This window comes from Azolla caroliniana, unplaced genomic scaffold (assembly GCF_043228905.1).
Source record: "Azolla caroliniana isolate FFs.n. ecotype wild unplaced genomic scaffold, voAzoCaro1.0.p SCAF_11, whole genome shotgun sequence".
In the NCBI taxonomy this organism is placed as follows: Eukaryota; Viridiplantae; Streptophyta; class Polypodiopsida; order Salviniales; family Salviniaceae; genus Azolla; species Azolla caroliniana.
In genome coordinates, this window is record NW_028230446.1 from 22132604 (window position 1) to 22151116 (window position 18513).

Below are 18513 nucleotides of genomic sequence, written 5' to 3' on the forward strand. Positions count from 1 at the left end.
CAAAAAACAACCAATCATAGAACATGGCAATCTTGTTGGGGTGATTTAAAGGGGGTGTGGATGAACATTCAAATGAAGATGTGCACAAAAGCAACAAAAGTGAGAATAAATGAGGGATAATGATGATGAGAATTCACAACACATATGAGAGGCCTATATTTCAAAAGACCTAACAGAGATGCTTGGGGAAGGGGGCACGAGCTTATCATCAATGCCCATCACCAAAGTAGCACAACACTACAGTCGGTAGTTTGGGTTTGTTGTTTTGTGGGAACAAGTGGGGAGGGCCATGTAAGCCAACACAATCAATCAACGCAAGTTTTAAGTTGATAATTATTACTCCTTGGGAAAGGCAGAAGACAAAAAAGTAGTTTGAAAGCGATTCACATAGAGAGAGAGAGACACACACACACACACTGAGTGTGTGTGTGTGTGTAGAAATTTAGGAAAATATCATAAATACCCCTTATAGATGGGTGTTTTCTACATAAACTTTGGTACTTTTCATAATATCAAGAAATATCAAGTGTTAGATCAAACTAACTACTCTAATTATGAATCTGCTTTATTATGTAGCCCAATCAATCTTCGTTAGTTTGACAGAACGTAGTCTTGATATTATGAAAGGTACTAGGGTAGGGGTATTATCTACATTAGCCCAACATGCGTTATTTGTGATAATGCCCTTGGAGCTTAGAAGGTCCTTGGTGTTTGATGATATAATACGTATATTTTGTCTCTAATTTTCTACGGTTATTTGCTCTTATTTTATGCAATTATAACAAGTTTTGCCCTCTCTTAATCAAGTGTATGTCTCAAATGGAGGCTCTCCAAGTATGTCGAAAGATTCAAGATAAGTACATAGTCAATGAAACTAGGCATCAAATGCCAGAAAATAATAAGGGGCTTTTACCAAAGAGCAGCCATAGATTGCGTTGAGTGAGTTAGGAAACTCAAAAGCATTAGGATTGGATGGTCGAACCAGTAAATTCTTTGCGCAATTTTGGTGGTTAAAAACCTTTATGTTATTAAATACTATCGAATCTTAGTAGCCTTCAGATTTATGAAAATCTTGGTGAAAGGGGCATTTGACACTTTTTCCTTAGAAGGCTCAAAGTGCAACCTTAGTGGTTTGGCGCTTAGACCTTCACTCTAAGAAGACACGTCCCATATATGATTACAAATGTTAATGTGACCATGGAATATGTAGAAAATATATGATACTTGTTTGATATTGTCTGATGGGATCACATTGTGCCTCCTATGGGATGAGATTTAAAGTCATATTTTGGTTTGAACCGCTCTACATCCATTATTGGATGAAAAATGGCATATGGATTCACATGTGCTTTTTTCTCCTGCTTAGCATCTACAAACTATTCAAAAGCTTGTAGATTGAACCATGATTGGATACATTTCTAATGATGTGGCACATTCCAAAAGTAATCTATTATTGGAAACAAATATGTTAAGGGCCAGTGGAGAATTCAACATTGAGTTGAAGGAAGACTTGTTTCTCTCACGATGTGTACTTAGGATATTGGTTAGTGGGCGTCTATTACAATCGAGGAAAATTGCTCTAGCAATTTGATGGGGGTACATATGACTATATGAAACCAATATTGTACAATATTAATCTTGTCGCAAGTTACCCTCTTTTTTCCACAATTAAAACTGCCTATCAATCAATCCTAATAGTTCCTTGTTGACTCTTTGGACTTTTACCATGTGACGTTGAGCCAATGGTTAGATTTCTTGCATGGTCTTGATCAAGACTTGGGTTAGATTATCACTACTGACTATCACTAAGAAGCACAATTCTAGGCATGGTCCATATCGGTTATTTAAGCCTCTTAACGATAGGCATGGGGGTTGACGACGTTGATAGGTGTACTAATGCCCTGAGCGAGCGTGTCGAAGGTTTCGAACGCGTGGGATAAACATTCTTTTCCTGTGGTTTTTTACCAAACCCATTCCCATGGCTTTCTCTGACAAGATAGTGGTGGTAGGGCACTAGTGCACTAGTAGTAATGAGAGAGAGAGAGTGTGTGTGTGTGTGGGTGTGAACAAAAAGGAGAAGATTTGTTTGGGTTGGGAGAGTTTTGGCCCTACACTAGTGACAACCCTCTCTCTCTCTCTCTCTCTCTCTCTCTCTCTCTCTCTCATGTTTTCTGTTCTTTGTTTTTTTGGATGCTTTCTTACACTCCTACAATCTTAAGCTTAAAAAAGAAAATAAACAAAAGAGGCAGAAGAAGAAGGAGGAAAGACGCCCCCCTCCTCCCTTTCTCTCTCTTTAAATAATTAATAACAATAAATCAAAGCAGACACAACTCTCAAGGCTATGAGTTCAAGTCCTGTACTTCCTGCATCTGCCTCTGCCTCTGCCTCTGCCTCTGCTGCTGCTACTCACACTAGCATTTTTAACTGACTTTCACTTAATAAGAGCTTAAACTTTAACTTCTTACTCGCTTTTATCTTCTGATCAGCATCATCATCATCATCAAATCAATCAAATAGATACACACACATAATAAGGAGAAGAGCTTTCTTTCTTTCTTTAACTATCTAATCTACATACATATTTATATGTGTATTTGTGTGTGTGTGTGTCTCTCTCTCTGTCTCCGTTTCTGTGTATGAATTTGTTTTTTAAGTTCAGAAGAATTGGCAGAGCCACATATCAGTCAGGAAAGAACAAGAAAACAGAATTGAAGGAAGCACTCAGAGGTACTTAAAACTCAATATAGAATACACCACACACACATATATTATACATATAGATATATACGTACGTACACACAGGTTGAGAGAGAGAGAAAGGGGGGGTACTCTCTATAACCCAATGGTAATTCATGAAACCAATCATAATCATGATAGCCTATAGATAGACTATTTAACTCTCTATATGTATGTAAGAAGGGGCTATATATACTTCAACTGCTACCGTCTATCCATCAATCAATCAATCAATCAATCAATATTTTGTAATTGGTTTCTTTTTTGTGGCAAAACCCCATTTATTAGACACTCAAACTCTATATGTATATGCATACAAACAAACAGCAGCAGAAGGAGATGAGGAAGTTCACACCAGAGTCCAGACCTACCTAATAAAGCCTTGAAAATAGAGATGTGTGTGTGTGTGTGTGTGTGTGTAGCTTAATGAATAAGCTAAGTAAGGATAATAAGTGTGTAGTAGAGTAGTACTCTGTCCTTATTACTACTGCTGCCCACTTCACCTTCATCTGCTTAAACCTCCAGGGCCCAGCCCAGGCTGCTCCTCCTCCTCCTACTTACACAAAACCCACAAATACATATATGTACATATATATGTTATTTTGTCTTTTAAACACTTATTATTATAGTGGTCGTAGTACTAATGGCCTGGCTCTAATAATAATAATGATGATGATGATGATGATGATGTCCTTTTTCTGGAGAACTGGTATCACTCACTCCCTCACTCTGATCATCACTTCTCACACGATCATTACTCCATTCCCTCCCTCTCTTTTCTGCTTTTCACTACCTTTTCTCTTCTTCTTCTTCTTCTTCTTCTTCTTCTTCTTCTTCTGCCGCTGCTGCTGCTGCTGCGCATAATTCATCAGGATTTACTCCCCTGTCAAAAAAGAAGGCTTAATAATTCACCATCTGGTTTTCTTTCTTTCCTTTTTTCTTTTGTTTTTAACCCGCGCGCGCGCGCGTGTGTGTGTGTACTACCCTCTCTCTCTCTCTCTCTCCAATTTCTCTGATTATCTCTGAGTTCAAAACCTGACACAACCACTTCTTTCTCTTTCTATTTCACCATCACCATCATCATTCTCCTCCTCCTCCTCCTCCTCCTCCTCTTCTTCTTCTTCTTCGTCTGAATACTTCTAACTTCTTCCTTCTCTCGGCGTCTCCATCTCAACTTTTAATCTTCTCGCTTGCTCGTGAAATCTATCTGCTTCTATTTCTTCTTCATTGAATTGAAATATTGTTCTTTCCCTTCTCTTCTCTTTCTTGCTTTCTTCTGTGATTAGATACTCGAGTATGGGTGATGAACAAAGCAGTTCATCTTCGGCGCCTGCACCACTTATACGAGATTTCATGTCAGGCTATAATGGCAGCCGCGTGAAAGAAATAGAACTAGAATTCGTGCAAGAAAGACCTGGTCCACAAGAACGAGAGCAAGAGGCAGAGTCAAGGCTCGTTAATCCTCCGGCGAATCCAGATAGCACCGCTACCACTACCTCTGATCAATACACAGGGAATCCTCCACATAGTTGCCGTGCTGCTGCTGCTGCTGCTGCAGCAATGTCCAATGATGAATGGTTGGATTTGAGCCTAGTAGTGGCATCGTCATCAGATCAACAGGCGGTAGCACGTGCCAGATCGGCAGAGGATATGTCACCAACAACCATGGCTACGGATGGCGGTGGTAGCGTGGACACTGTGCCGACCATTACTACAGACGAAGACGAGAGGTTATTGTTTGTGGGGCGGGATCAAGAGAGACTCCTCCAGCCGATCGGCACAGGTCCGTCGAAAGGCGATTTGAATGGAGGCGGCGGAGGTGTTGAGCCCCGAGTGTTCCCTTGCTATTTTTGTGATCGGAAATTCTACAGCTCCCAAGCCTTGGGCGGGCATCAGAATGCGCACAAACGCGAGCGGTCGGCCGGCCGCTCCAAGCTCGTCAATCACAACATAGCGATGGCGCCATCATCATCATCATCATCATCATCATCATCATTCAAGATGGGGCAATTTCATGGGCGACCTTCATTCAATAGTAGTATCGAGCCTCCGCCGCCCTACTCAGCGTCCATACGATCCCTGGGCATTAAAGCTCATTCGCTCATCCACAAGCCATCGAGCATCAACAATTCCGGGTGGGCCAGGGCGGCGCCACTACATGGCTCCACGTCACCGCTTCAGGCACCACCATCACCGCTTCAACTACCGCCGCCGCCGCCGCCGCTACCACCGCATTACAGCCACAACTACAACACCAACCATAGTAACCTGCCGCACATGATGAATAATAATAATAATAATAATAATAATAATAATAGGTCTTCTTCACTGTTAATGCCAGGGTGTGGGCGTGCTGCTCTGGTCGGACAAAACCCCCCTTCCGCCGCCACGGATATGGCTGTATCCTTATCCTCCGCCCGACCCAACCCCCTGTTCATGGGCAGTGCCAAATTCTCTTCTTCAAGTTATCCGGCGTCCAGCAGTTACAATTTTGGGCCAGCACCTCGCTTCCAATATCAACTAGTGGGGGAGGAGGAGCAATACGGAGGCGGTGGTGGAACATGGCTGTGGGCGGCCGGCCAAGCCGTGGGACAAGCGCGGGATGGACACGCCACCGATGGCTTACCTGGAAGCCACTTGGGTATCCTAGAAACACCCTTGTCCCCTCCAATTCCCCAGACCTTTTCTTCCAATTCTACTGTTACCACTACGACTAATACTAATATGCGCCATCCTCATCCTCATCATAATCATCATCACGAAGAAGAACAAGAACAAGAACAAGAACAAGAACAAGAGGAAGCAGAAGATCATGATCATGATCTTGATCTTGATCACCATCATCTTCATCTTCTTCATCGCCGTCACGTAGACCTTTCCCTTCGCCTATGAAGAGGTCTCTAAATTTGGAATTTATATCAGATGAAGAGATTGATTTGATGATATGCTCTTACTACTGCTACTATAACCTAATTTCGTCGTCTGATCAGGACCTTTCGTTTTATCATACATATACATATACACCTCAAAAAATCTCGTCTGCCTATCTATCTAACCTTGTCTCTTCGATGGTATTCGAAATGTGTATACATCTATTTCTTTCATTAACATTTTTAGCGCGTAGTGTTGTGTCTGCCTCGAAAAACAGGGTAGTATTTTAGAACGAAGAAAAGAGGAACTCGTGGCGACGCAATTCATGCTCGCTCCACCACCACACACACTTTGAACGAACTCTAATGGACATGCATATATATATGTATATGATACAGAGAAGAAGAAACAGAGGGGGGGGAAAACAAAGCATGTGTTAACTACACAAGACACGCTCTGTTCAACTATGTACTTAATCTTGTTTGTGTTCCTCTGCTTGCCTTCTTCGTCTTCTTCTTTAGCCTAATGTCCTTCTCTTGTGTAAGCATGCGTTCTTACCAAGTAAGTCTTGGATTTGACATCGTATTTGCCTGTTTTCTCCCCTTCAGTTACTTACAGTGAGGATGATCGTGGGTGGAGTTTAGGTTAGGTCATATTCTAATTCATGTGTGCCATATACAATTTATGTACATATATAATATACACATTGCTATTCCCGTGTGTGGATTTCTTTGCTTTAAATTGTTCTCATTGATGGGAGTGTACCACATTGGTTTACATTGTTCTCCTTAATGCCATGTGCGGGTTGATTGGTTTAGATTATTCTCATTCCACTCCATTAGTTTAGATGGGTCTTGGTTTCATTCATGTCATGTGGACTGGCTTTAGATGCTTCTTATCCATGTGTATGGTTTCACGAAAAATCTAGATATTTTTTATTGTCATTCATGGGACTTAACTCAACACCTTACGGCACTTGTGTTGGTCCTATGATGTGCAGTTGTGTGCGTGTGTGTGCGTGTGTGTGTGTGTGTGTGTGTTTGGACCTTTAGCAACTTAAAGCTTCTTTTGAAAGACATTTTCACATATTCCTTAGTGGAGAATACCCACTTGTTTCTTTGAGGGGGCGTTTCCTAGTGCTCTTAGTCTTGGATTCCTATATTCATGTGATATATTCTAGTAATAATGAGTAAACAAGAAGAAAGCAAAACCTAGAAGTTAATTCTTGTGTGCTTTATTTACCTTCTCACACGTTTTGCTAGGTGAATTTTTGTTCTACTCCTAAAAGGGGAGGCATGTGATGTGTTTGATCTAAAGAGAAGGAATCAAAAGACGCTCTGGATGTGCCAAATATGCTTTGACTCTACGAATTAGTGTAGCAATTGCCAATAGGGCTTTGCTGATATAAAACACACGCACACAAAGGTTGGCATCTAGTTCCGGAAGAGGCTTTTGGTAGTCCCTTCCCAACACTAAATTTTGTATTAATTATGATATATGAGAGACTGTCCTTCCACAAGATATGAGCTTCTGATGTATACAAGACCTATACAAACTTGGATTTTAGTGATCTCTTCTGGAATTGGAAAAACAAAAAAAGACAAAATGAAGCACTTGCATAACTTCCACAAAATGGTGACAAAAGATCTCGATTTAAGAAGTTGGATGGATAGTGACAAAGAAATAAAGAAAATCATAAGCTTGCGTCAAATGGTGACAAATTAACTCTAATCATCGTGCATCAAAACACTTCTCTTTCCAAGGTGCCAAATGTCTCTTCATTTGAAGGGTTTCAAAGTGACTCATCATGAATATACTGCGTAATGATGACATTCACAAAGAACCACACATGAGTTATGTAAAAAGAGGAGTGACACATAAAAAGAGAGAATAATCTAGGGGAGCTTATTCCATGCAAAACATGCCATTTCTAGTTCTAGAAATAAGGAGCTTGGAGACAACTACCCTTACGATACATTGAAACTATAACCATAATCTGGCTGAGAGGAATGCTTCAGGAAATTACACTCTTAGTACTTTTATTCAACCACCATGTGGATCCAACATGACCTTTGCTTGTAAATTGTCCGATTTGTAACTGGAGCCACAGTAATAAAATTCCCCTCAAAGCTATTACTTTCATAATGATGAACAATTCAATACTTTCAATGTGATTGAAGCTCCCACATGAGTGGAACTTCTATTTACCCACATTATTCTCTAAATAAGTTCACATTAAAAATATTTTTCGCTCTCCATAGGTTTCAAATACTATACATAAACATCTTATGCAATGAGGAAAATTATTTATTCCAAGCCATAAATTATCTCATGCAAACAGACTTGCGGAAAAACAAAGATGTACTGATACAGCTCAACATGCTTTATTATTTTAGTATCACCTTCGCAATATAACTGAAATCTTCAAAAATTTCTCATAATGCCTGATCATGGGCTAAAACTTGAATTGTTGTGCAAATATATACACACAAAAAACAAAACTCAAACTCCATTACAACTGACCACACACCACATCCTCACTAAACATATCTTTAACTCCCAGATCCCTAGGCACATACGCTTAAGCATGGAATTAGTGAAATGGTTTTAACAATGGCTATTTTCTCCAACAAGCATTCCCCAACTATTTTAGCTCTATTGAAATCGGATTCTATTACTTGCACAAATAATCCTCATGCTGAACAACACCTCCGTCCACTCAACAACACAACACCATGTTAGGAATCTAGAAACTAACGTATAATCAATCATATTCCAGGGGCAATTTGCCATGCAAGATCCTAAATAATTTTTTAGTTAAATTAAAAACAACCCTTTTCCTCAATGAAAATAAACATGGCTAACTTGATACACAGGCTCAACCCTTTGGGAAGGCAAAGAATTATATAAATCTACGAAGCCACCTCAACAATAAATAGAACTGCCCATGGGCCCTTTCATTTCAACCACTCGTTATTTCAAAAGGAAACCTACTCTTGTTTTTCTTCCTCAATTGAATTTCCTACGATGAACCCTTTTCGCCACAAATTTACAAAAGTGTTATGAATTCCTTGTATGAGAATTCTCTACGATAACAGAACAAGCAAAGATGGCAGCCTAAACATATTCTACAGCTTGTATTCCCGTAGCTGACTCACATTCACCTTTATAGATGGACCCATAGTTGAGCATACATAAGCAGTCTTCCAATATATGCCCTTCGATCCAGTTGGCTTATTCGCATCTACAGAATTCTGTTCATAGCAAACCATCAAATAATGAGGAACTAAAGAATAACATAAACATGATGCGTATTAAATCATTAGCTTATGGCACACAAAGGACTAAAGGTATCATGATGCACACATAACATATCATCAACCAACAAAGCACCAAGTACTACCACAATGCATAGCATATCATCAAGTGATGAGACACCAAGGATCAAACATATCCTAATGCCTAGAAAATTATCAAAGAGGCGTCAAGAGCCAAAATATCATAATGCATAAGAAATCATCCATTAATGAGGCACCAAGGAAAAACATATTGTAATGAATGTGACCTAGCCATAGAACATGTGTGAATGCTGTAAAGAAAACCACCATTAAAACATAAAAGCAAAGTTTAAGAGCATTACTGCCACAGCTATAAGGTTCGTGAGCAAGTCCTCTTCACTAAAATTGGTCTTGCCAAAGGGAATGTGCACAATCCCTGTCTTGTCAGTTCTGTATTCAACCTTTCCAGCTCTAAACTCTGTTATCGCCTGCACAATTCAAAGGAAGGAAGTTCTGCTCATATCATGCTACTGAAACTGTTTACACTGTTTGTATGCAGATCCTTCTAGGTTTACACAATAGTCTGCTACTGTTAATAGTTACTGAATCAAAGCATGGGTATAAATCAGCCACACCTGTCCTAGATCTGTTGTTACAGTGCCTGCCTTTGGATTCGGCATGAGACCCCTTGGCCCCAGCAATCTTCCTAACTTGGCAACCTGAAAGCAAGGAACATTTGTAAATATATCAGTTAGAACTTAATCAATAAAAATGAAGGATTACATTGGTCCAAAAGATAACTTAATTAATAAATGTAAATGAATTCACAGGTCAAAAATTTATTTAGATTTCCCAACACAGTTTCACATTTGAAATGCTTTAGGACGATACAAATTTTAAAAGATCCTATTATAGTATAGAAGAAACCTTGGGCATCATATCTGGAGTAGCAATTAACTTGTCAAACTCCAAAAAACCACCAGCAATCTGTTCAATTAGATCTTCAGCTCCAACTACATCTGCACCGGCATTCTTTGCTTCAATCTGCTTCTCTCCTAAAATCATTGAGTGATCAGTTAAACAAGCTGATTAGAAGGGCGTAACAGTACAGTTCTAATATAATCTGCATCGATGCTTCTCTTGCCCAATTTCCATTAAATTGTATTTACAGAAGAAACTAATATGAATATATAAAACCCATGATTGTTTCGTAATAAGTCCTTGTACAAGTGTAGCACATACCTTGAGTAAGCACAGCTATTCTTACCACCTGGCCAGTACCTTTTGGCAGGGATACCTGCAACACCAATCAAATTTATTGCATTATTTTTCTTTTCCACTTCTCTTCAGATTGAAAGCAGGGCGTACCCATACTCCCCTTGAACCCTAGTACCATGTTTAGGTTGAACACTTTCAGTAATTCTTATTTTAAAGAAAGAAAAGTCAACCAGAATAACAGAAAGGTACAGTAAATTTGAAGTGCAATGTTTTAATAAGGGTGGAGAACCAACAATAACGTTTCTCACCTTATTTCATATTCAAACATTGTATTAGATACATTACAATTTAATGGAACACCTTTGTGGCATTAAGATTCTTTAAATGTTGTAATATTCCACAACATAGGTGATGCTTGCCATATGATAGGCATTCAGACTTTCACAGAAAAGTCAATTCTCATTTTATCTATCTCACCTTACTATAATCCAGCAATTGAGCTCCAATACTGCACAGAACATTAGGTTTTACCATGAAGAATTCTATTTTAGAAACAATTGGGATCATATGTTGGTTACTACTCTTTTCAAGCAGAAAGATAGAAATAGCCCCAGCAAAAGAAATATTTTAACAACGAAAATATAGAATGAAAGAACTATATTACTAGGTTAGTATAAATAGAACGTGGAGAGTATACTCTCACCTTGGCATCAGCCAATTTTTTTCACGAATCCGTATTCACAACTAGGTTATCAAGCATTTAATTGGCACACCAATCAGCCCATTCAGAAAGAGTATCATCAAACCAGACTTGAACACAAGTTTGTAAAATGTGCTCCCTCCTTTGTAGGCTTCAAATATTCAAATTCAAAGCTTCTGTAAATGGTTTGTCCCTCTGATGAATTATCGAACTTTCCACTTGAGTATCTAAACATCCTGTGATTTTTCTTTTGGACTGTGTGTTCATGGAAATGAACAACATTGACATGTGGATATGAGAATGTTTCAGGCCTTTCATGTGATATTAGACATCCCTCCATATTATCAAAGCACACTGAGCTTAGGTCCACATTGATACTTACAAATTGACATGAATATGTGAACGCTTAACGCATTTTATGTGTTACGAAATATCTCTCTCAATTATATGAACTCCCATAAACTTTATTCACATCTCTGAACAACATCAAAATATGCAAATTCACATGAAAATGTGAATATTTTATGCCTTTCATTTGTTATTCTCAAGTATCAAAGCACTCACCGTTGCTCTAAGCTGCTGATCTGAATACTTTGGGTCAAGATTGAGGCGAAAATGAGCTTCAGCCGTCTCAACGAATTTTGTATTGGCTGTTTCTTTCAGTAATTTGACTGCAACATCCGGAGCGTAGTCCTGTTTGATGACACGAACTTTCTGAATCTCCAAAAACCGCTTCGACCTAGTCTGAATACGCATGACAAAGAAACCCTAGCATAAGTACACCAAATAGACTCCCTTACAATATAAAGACATGATCAGGAATAAATATATAGAGAGAAATCATCAAACATTGTGAATCCAACAAAGAAACCGCAGTGTAAGTACATCAAATAGTATTCTTTCCCACCATAAGACATAAACGTATAAGATAAACCAGAGATTGCAGCAAACTCTCTGAAACCGAAAAGAAAGTCCCTCAGTTGGCCTTGTTTCCCACAATAAGACATGAACAACAATAAAAAAACATGGCGAAACATCGACAAAGGTAAAAGCATCGAAAACAATGGAAAGATAGAGAGAAGATATGAAAGACTCCGAAAATGCAATAGAAACCGTATTATGCCCACAAGGAACAGATGTCTATCAAACAAAAGATATCAACAGGAAGCAAAAATACGAAACAAAAGCCAAATCATCAAAACCGATGGAAAAAACACAGACAAATCATGACACGGCTTTCCTTCCAGAAATAGAAATGAATGGAAACACAAAACGTCGAGAAAGAATCAATAAAGATAAAACGTTCAATGACAACGAAAAAATTTGCTTCTTCCCAGCATAGTGACAAGAACAGAATGATAAACACAGAGTACAATCAAACTGACCTCTTTGCAAACACTAAGACAGGAACAGAAACAAAAAACACAGATAATGCTCCAAAGACGATGGAAAAACTGAGAATCATAAAAAATACCTCTTTCAGGCACATATAAATGAATAGAAACAGTGACATGCCCGAAGCATAAAATACGATGGGAAACTACAGAAAATGTATGAAACGATACCTTCTTTCCACCACCAAAATATGAACCGAAACGAAAAAACATCGAAGGAAATAACAAGCAAAAGATGAACAATGTAAAATACCCCAAATTCATCAAACAACAGAAAAGGACTTCAAAGAAAATGGTAGAACCTACTCGATCTCGTTTGAGAGGGAGAGCAGCTTTCCCTGTCTTAGGTTTAGATGAAGGTTTGTTTGTAGCGACGGAGGCTTCATCTTCTACCGTTTCGGAGTCTGCTTCGTCTTCGATGGTAGGAAAGAGCTGAGGAACAGCATTCAGGCGAGAAGAGGTTCTACTGTCGATCCATGGAAAAAAAGAGAAGCTTCCATTGGAATGCCAAAGAGTATGTCGAGATGTATAAGCCTGAGAAGAGAAAAGAGAAGGAGAAGAAGACGCTGGAGATGGTGAAGAAAATACCGTCGAGGAGGAGGAAGAGGAGGGTCCAGACAAGGAGAGGGTAGTGGAGAAATCGAGCAGACAGGTAGCTGTGCAGGATGACATTGGCGATGGCTTTCTTTCTTCTTCTTCTTCTTCGTCTTCTTCTTCTTCTTCTCTCACTGGCTAATCCTTTGAGCGAAGCTCTCTGTGAGGGTGTGGTGTGTGTGGATAATGTAGCCACCTGCTTGCTGCATACCACATACGTATGTATGTATGTATAATGTTAATGCACTAGACACACACACACACACAACCATCCAAGCAAAATGGAGAATGCCTCCTCCTCACGGATGGTAGCTAGGCCGAGAGAAGTTTATGTGTGTGAAACCTTCATGCACGCTCTCTTGCGTAACCTTGTTGTTACTCTCCTACCACTCCTGACGACGACTAACCGCTCATGCATCTTACTCTACCATCCAAAGGCTCCACCCAATAGTAGCAAGGGCCCAACTAACGAAAAGGTGTTCACATGTTACAATTTGAATGTGTGTTCCTGCCATCTAATCACCTCATTATCTTCGACATCAATGTCATCCTACCATTATTGAGTCAGTGACCATCAAGAATATTGAACCAAGTTTATCACCAACAATGAACAATTTCCAACACATTTGGACCTTTGATCATTGTTGTAGTTCATTCACGATGACTTAGGTTGCTCTACATGAGGGTTAAACATCCAATCTCCTTTACGAGCATTAAGGGCACACCATGACATGAGATACATGTGCAACATACCCAATAATGGGCATATATATCTACCAAACTTATAATATACTTGTTAGGGTAGAAGGAATCAATATCCAATCATCCTCATCGTAAATGAAGGGTGATGACACATGTCGTGCATATCAAATATAATCTAACTTATTGTGGCAGTACGCTCAATCTTATATGGATATGTATGTATGTATGTATGTATATGGTTTGCACAAAATTACAAGCAATAAATAAATGCATTAACATGTACCCAAGTATGAATACATTATATAAATTACACATGCAAATCTGAATCGCCATTGCTGGTTCAATAGGAAATGCAAGGAAAAGTGTTCCACAAAACACTAGTAACAAATATTTTCTCTCAACTTTGCCATAAATTTTACTAGATAAGCTTCACACAATTGTGTCCTTCCCAAAGAGGCAAGCAACCCAAATAACGTTATTCATTACATATATTTCAATATCCCAACTCATGCAAAGAACCAAGCAAAGCAAATAAATTGAGGAAATATGAGTACAAAAGGTTTCTTTACATTCATATCCCATACAGCCAATAGCCTTCAAAGCAAAGCATAGTCGACAACTTCAAGGTTCCATGTGTTATCTTCTTAGCAAGATGTTGAACACAAAATGGCAGATTATGTAACATGCAACCATAACCAACAAGATTTCAAATGAATATATTATCATGGGGAAGACACAAAATTTCAACCATTAGCAACAATATCCATATAACTTTGTGGATTTAGTATTACTTTCAAATATGGTCACCTATGTTTGGTATCTCTATACTACAAAATAACTATATTGATTGATTTTTTAATCGACTTAAATTAGAGAGGTGATGATTCTATATTACCTGAGCATGAGTAAAGGATTAATGTTTCTATTTTGCAACTATGTCTATCATTAATAAGATATCTATTAATTCAACAAATTAGATCCATTAATCAATTTCTCATTTGTGAAAATGTAATAATTGAAATTTATACCGGTTGGTATATGATGGACTTTGAATGAATAATTTCTCGCATCTCAACATGGATTTGCAAAGAAAATGTGTCCTTAGAAAATTGCAAGAATATATATACGATGATGAATGGTTTATTGTCCACGATACTCATTGATCTTTGTGGCGCAAACACCAATATGGAGTCTCTTGGTTCGCATCAGTAAGCCTTGCCGATGAATTCCACATCAAATAGCAACACCGAATTTGGAGGTATGAGGCAAGAACCTGGCAAATGCAAGTGATATTCTCTGTTATTCTAAACTCTCTCTCTCTCTCTCTCACACACACACAGAGATACAATACCTGCACATACACCCTATTACCAAATTCCCTCAAAGATAATATTTAGAGTAATATTTCTTCACCATCTCAAATGATCCGATGGTAGCATAATGTGTGCTAAATTTCAATTATGTTTCCAACCAATTATATGATGTATTACAAAAAGATACATTTCATATATATTGTTCCATTTAGGAAGAACTTGTCACTTTGAGGACACTTCTTCCCCACTCTCAAGAGATTCTAAAATTGCACAACCTTTACCTTTTAAAAATATAAGAATATGTCATTGCGAGCTGGAAATCAAGAGACCTCTAACTATTGGATACTCCATGCATTGTGTATATGAAATGCAATCCGATGTATAATGTGTCTGACCTCCATGTCCGATGGAGAGAAAAAAACCTCTTTTGCAAGGTTTAAGTTCATCAACCTATCTACAATTCATTGTGATCAAATGAATTTCCCCATGGAACTCCTTGGGAAGAGCAAAATAGTGGTTCTAATTAACACATCACCAGCTCGAGTAATTTGAACTACGATAATTTACTTATATGGGAGAGGCAATGGATTTGGTGGCTTCATACATATACTTAGTATAACTTCAAGCAAGTGCCTCATTAGAACAAGGGGTATTTAATCTTGGTATACACGGAGATGTGATATACATTAAGTTACAGGTTTTTTTGTTTTCAGGCATCAGTCACTACAATGATCAATTCAGAGAGAGTCTAGACATAATGTTTATGGGTAAAGAAAACTTTATGGTGATACATAGAAAGACTAGATGTGATCTTAATGGGCTTTTAACAACCAGACAAAGGGCATGGATGTAGCCTAGGTAAAGCAAAACATGGTGATACATCGAGGGAACTGACTGATGATAACAGATATTCAATGCAGCAGAGAAAGGACGTGGATGGGGAATACTATAATATAGATAACTGCTATGAGCACAACCCACTTCAATAATCCCCACTTGACGATATGTTTCATACATCCATATAAAGAGTACACATAAAGAGCATGCAGCTTAATTAGAATAAATGGTGCAAATAAAAAATATAACAAGAATGAAAGTACAGAAATGCCAGAAGAGATGTGTTCTTGACTCCGGATTCAAATTTCAGTACATACCTCCCCGGCATCCTGCTCCCCGTTCGCCATATCCTAAAGATGATGGAATTCTCAGAGTACGCTTTCCTCCTGTTGAAACCCAGACAGAATCATTATCAACTTGCTTTACATGAAGTTATCCTAGAGTAAATGATAACCTCCAGCTTGGAATCCCACATCACATCAAAAGTTCTTTTGTCCAGCATTTTGGATGGCAAGAGATAAAATTCATTCACATCAATTTTATGTCCAAACATCTTTCTTGATAAAAATATAAAAAAAAAACATTGACCTAAAGACGTATAATGCATGTGTGCTTTCTTCGTGACATGTTGGTCAGTCTTTTATCAGGATAATCTAAGAATGTTATTACAACAGTAGGTTTAAGTCTCGTAGACAAAACTTGGCCTTTTCAAGATAATCTACATCCTTTTTTCTTTCAATATAGAAACCCCATTTTAAGCTTGTATGTACACAAAACCTCTAGTTCTTATAAGTATTGGCTAATGGACGAATAGGGAAAAGAATCCTAATGAATCGCCCAATTTGTGGAGATGGTTTCTAGTTCATTGAACTTGCTTTAGGAAGGCAAACTGGTGCTATCGATGCCTTCCAAAACATGTGCATATTGCTCCTTGCATAATGCATATCAAAACACCTCTTATTAAGCTTAATCACATGAAAAACAAAAGAATGAGCCATATAGAAATATTTGTGCTGATGGTGTTGAACTTAAAAGCACATATCTTGATTCATCAAATAGCAATACATAGAGCAGCTCCAAAATGGGCAAGGTCAATACAACTAAAATGTGACCAGAATAGAAATCTGGATACTTGCTTAGATACACGAGGTTGCATCAGAATGTCAAACAACATTTCGAGCAATCACTGTGAACACAATGTGGAAACATAAATAATCACTCACCTGCCAACATTGGTGGAACTCCTTCACCACCTAATATTCCTTCATCCCAGCCTTTGATAACCTACAATGCCTGCCCTTAGTAATGTTTAAGACCAACATTTGTTTTTCACTGTTGAAGAACTATATGCACCTGTCCAATGCCCACTTTAAAGGTAAATGGCTTCCCTCGGTCATAACTGCTATCAAACACTTTTCCATCCTCAAGCTTACCCACATAATTAGCCTGATGAGAGTAGACAAAGAATCTGTTTGACAAATATCATAAGATGATTGTGTCGACAGTAAATCACAAACTCAAAAAGTGGAAATACATTATTTAATTGTTTGCAATGAAACAATGTTTCATGATCCACAACCATGTGTGGATCAATGTAACGGTTTCAGTCTAAAGCTAAAACCTCATTTTTTATTTCAATACAGAAATCTTTCCATTCCACATGCAAGTGGACAATTGGCAAAAGCTTGGTTTTTCTAACCTAGAGTTTAAGTTCAAGCAGATTCGTAATGGATCCGGACATCTATGTTCAGTTGGTTGAGGCATAAGGGAGCGTTCCTCCTAGTAATGAAAAAGGATGAGCGATCCATTCCAACCATTCCCTCCTCGTCGATAATAAATCAAATGTGTGTGAGAGAGAGACAGATAGACAGAGAGTTCTGAAATAAAATGAAGGAAAATAACGGGACATATACTCCCTATAATTTATTTAAAGAAAGAGAAATTTTAGTGCATGGCCATGGTTTTCATAGAAGATGTCATGACAAGAACAAATCTCATTCATCAAAGAAATATGTAATACCTTAATGGACATGCCTTTGGAAGCAGGCAAACCAGAACCAAGTGAAATATCGCAGTAGGCAAGCCCAGAAGGTGCAACAGTGAAATCACATGAAGATATGGTTGAAGCTTCAGCATATGAAGAAGAAGAAAAGGAGTCTTGTAATAAGGTTCCCAGTGAGAACGAGCCAATTAGACCCAACAAGCCTCGGCGAGATGAATGAATGATAGGGTCCTCCTGGTTGTGTAGCTGCGGTGGTTGTGTGAGAGTACAGGAAATGAAAGCTTTCTGTGGTATTTTGGGCTTTGCTAGGGTTTTCTTCCCTGGCAGAGCTATGGTGGGTAGAACAGAGGAGACCCCTACGGTGCTGCACACTTCCATGGTTTGGGTTTCAGCTAAGAAAGATCCTTTGCCCGCTTCTTCCTCGACGCTCACTCATTCCTGGACCAGCATTTCTCTTATGAACAATCAATCCTCTTGATGATGGACTATCATCATCATCATCATCCACAAGAAGCTCTCTCACATCTGGTGTGTCCATGGGAACAAAACAACTTCAAATTTCTGGTTTGCCGATGGGAAAATATGAACTTGAATTGACCGTCGAATGGTGAAGCTCCGAATCTCTCCTTAGTTGTAGGTAGTGCATTGCTTTTTGCATTATGACTCGAATTCAGTGTGTGTAAATACGCCTAATTAGAAAACATGTAATGTTTCATTCCACCATATTGGTCCTGGTTGGACAAGAACTAGGCTTCTAATTATGCGTTATGTATCAATTTGAATAGATATAGGTCCAATTAGTAGTCGCCCTCCCATGGATGTTTATGATATAGTCAATATTGGGGTTTTTGTACTTATAAAGCTAGTT

At 38.5% G+C, this 18513-nt stretch overlaps 3 protein-coding genes and 1 long non-coding RNA gene across 4 annotated transcripts; 1 reads left to right on the forward strand and 3 right to left on the reverse strand.

Annotated features, from left to right (window-relative positions):
* Positions 1-3877: 3877 nt before the first annotated feature.
* Positions 3878-5859, forward strand: LOC147858563 (uncharacterized). The gene is made up of 2 exons (XM_087326852.1): positions 3878-4999; positions 5078-5859. The coding sequence occupies exons 1-2, from the start codon at positions 4033-4035 to the stop codon at positions 5626-5628; spliced, it is 1518 nt and encodes a 505-aa protein (XP_087182978.1). The 5' UTR covers positions 3878-4032; the 3' UTR covers positions 5629-5859.
* A 2552-nt stretch (positions 5860-8411) lies between these two features.
* EMB3126 (Ribosomal protein L1p/L10e family) lies at positions 8412-12994 on the reverse strand. Its single transcript, XM_087327131.1, has 7 exons — positions 12504-12994; positions 11368-11547; positions 10128-10182; positions 9813-9940; positions 9521-9604; positions 9248-9373; positions 8412-8861 (listed from the first exon to the last, which is right to left on the reverse strand). The coding sequence occupies exons 1-7, from the start codon at positions 12867-12869 to the stop codon at positions 8736-8738; spliced, it is 1065 nt and encodes a 354-aa protein (XP_087183257.1). The 5' UTR covers positions 12870-12994; the 3' UTR covers positions 8412-8735.
* On the reverse strand, positions 10661-11354 carry LOC147858565 (uncharacterized). Its single transcript, XR_015530461.1, has 2 exons — positions 10921-11354; positions 10661-10801 (listed from the first exon to the last, which is right to left on the reverse strand). It is a non-coding gene; the product is annotated as an uncharacterized LOC147858565 (long non-coding RNA).
* A 1439-nt stretch (positions 12995-14433) lies between the features above and the next one.
* On the reverse strand, positions 14434-18094 carry LOC147858566 (peptidyl-prolyl cis-trans isomerase FKBP13, chloroplastic-like). The gene is made up of 5 exons (XM_087327778.1): positions 17664-18094; positions 16997-17089; positions 16867-16927; positions 15961-16029; positions 14434-14766 (listed from the first exon to the last, which is right to left on the reverse strand). Exons 1-5 carry the CDS (start codon positions 18021-18023, stop codon positions 14699-14701), a joined length of 651 nt encoding a protein of 216 aa, XP_087183904.1. The 5' UTR covers positions 18024-18094; the 3' UTR covers positions 14434-14698.
* Positions 18095-18513: the final 419 nt, after the last annotated feature.

Excerpts from the sequence above, each read along its gene's own strand:
- LOC147858563 (XM_087326852.1), top strand. The coding sequence starts at position 4,033 with ATGGGTGATGAACAAAGCAGTTCATCTTCGGCGCCTGCACCACTTATA. Across the intron at positions 5,000-5,077 it reads CAACTACAACACCAACCATA|GGTGTGGGCGTGCTGCTCTG; the intron begins GTAACCTGCCGC and ends TGTTAATGCCAG.
- EMB3126 (XM_087327131.1), bottom strand. The coding sequence starts at position 12,869 with ATGTCATCCTGCACAGCTACCTGTCTGCTCGATTTCTCCACTACCCTC. Across the intron at positions 11,548-12,503 it reads TCCCTCTCAAACGAGATCGA|ACTAGGTCGAAGCGGTTTTT; the intron begins GTAGGTTCTACC and ends ATGCGTATTCAG. Across the intron at positions 9,605-9,812 it reads CTCCAGATATGATGCCCAAG|GTTGCCAAGTTAGGAAGATT; the intron begins GTTTCTTCTATA and ends CCTTGCTTTCAG.
- LOC147858566 (XM_087327778.1), bottom strand. The coding sequence starts at position 18,023 with ATGGAAGTGTGCAGCACCGTAGGGGTCTCCTCTGTTCTACCCACCATA. Across the intron at positions 16,030-16,866 it reads AGTTCCACCAATGTTGGCAG|GAGGAAAGCGTACTCTGAGA; the intron begins GTGAGTGATTAT and ends GGGTTTCAACAG. Across the intron at positions 14,767-15,960 it reads GGGAGCAGGATGCCGGGGAG|GTTCTTGCCTCATACCTCCA; the intron begins GTATGTACTGAA and ends TGCATTTGCCAG.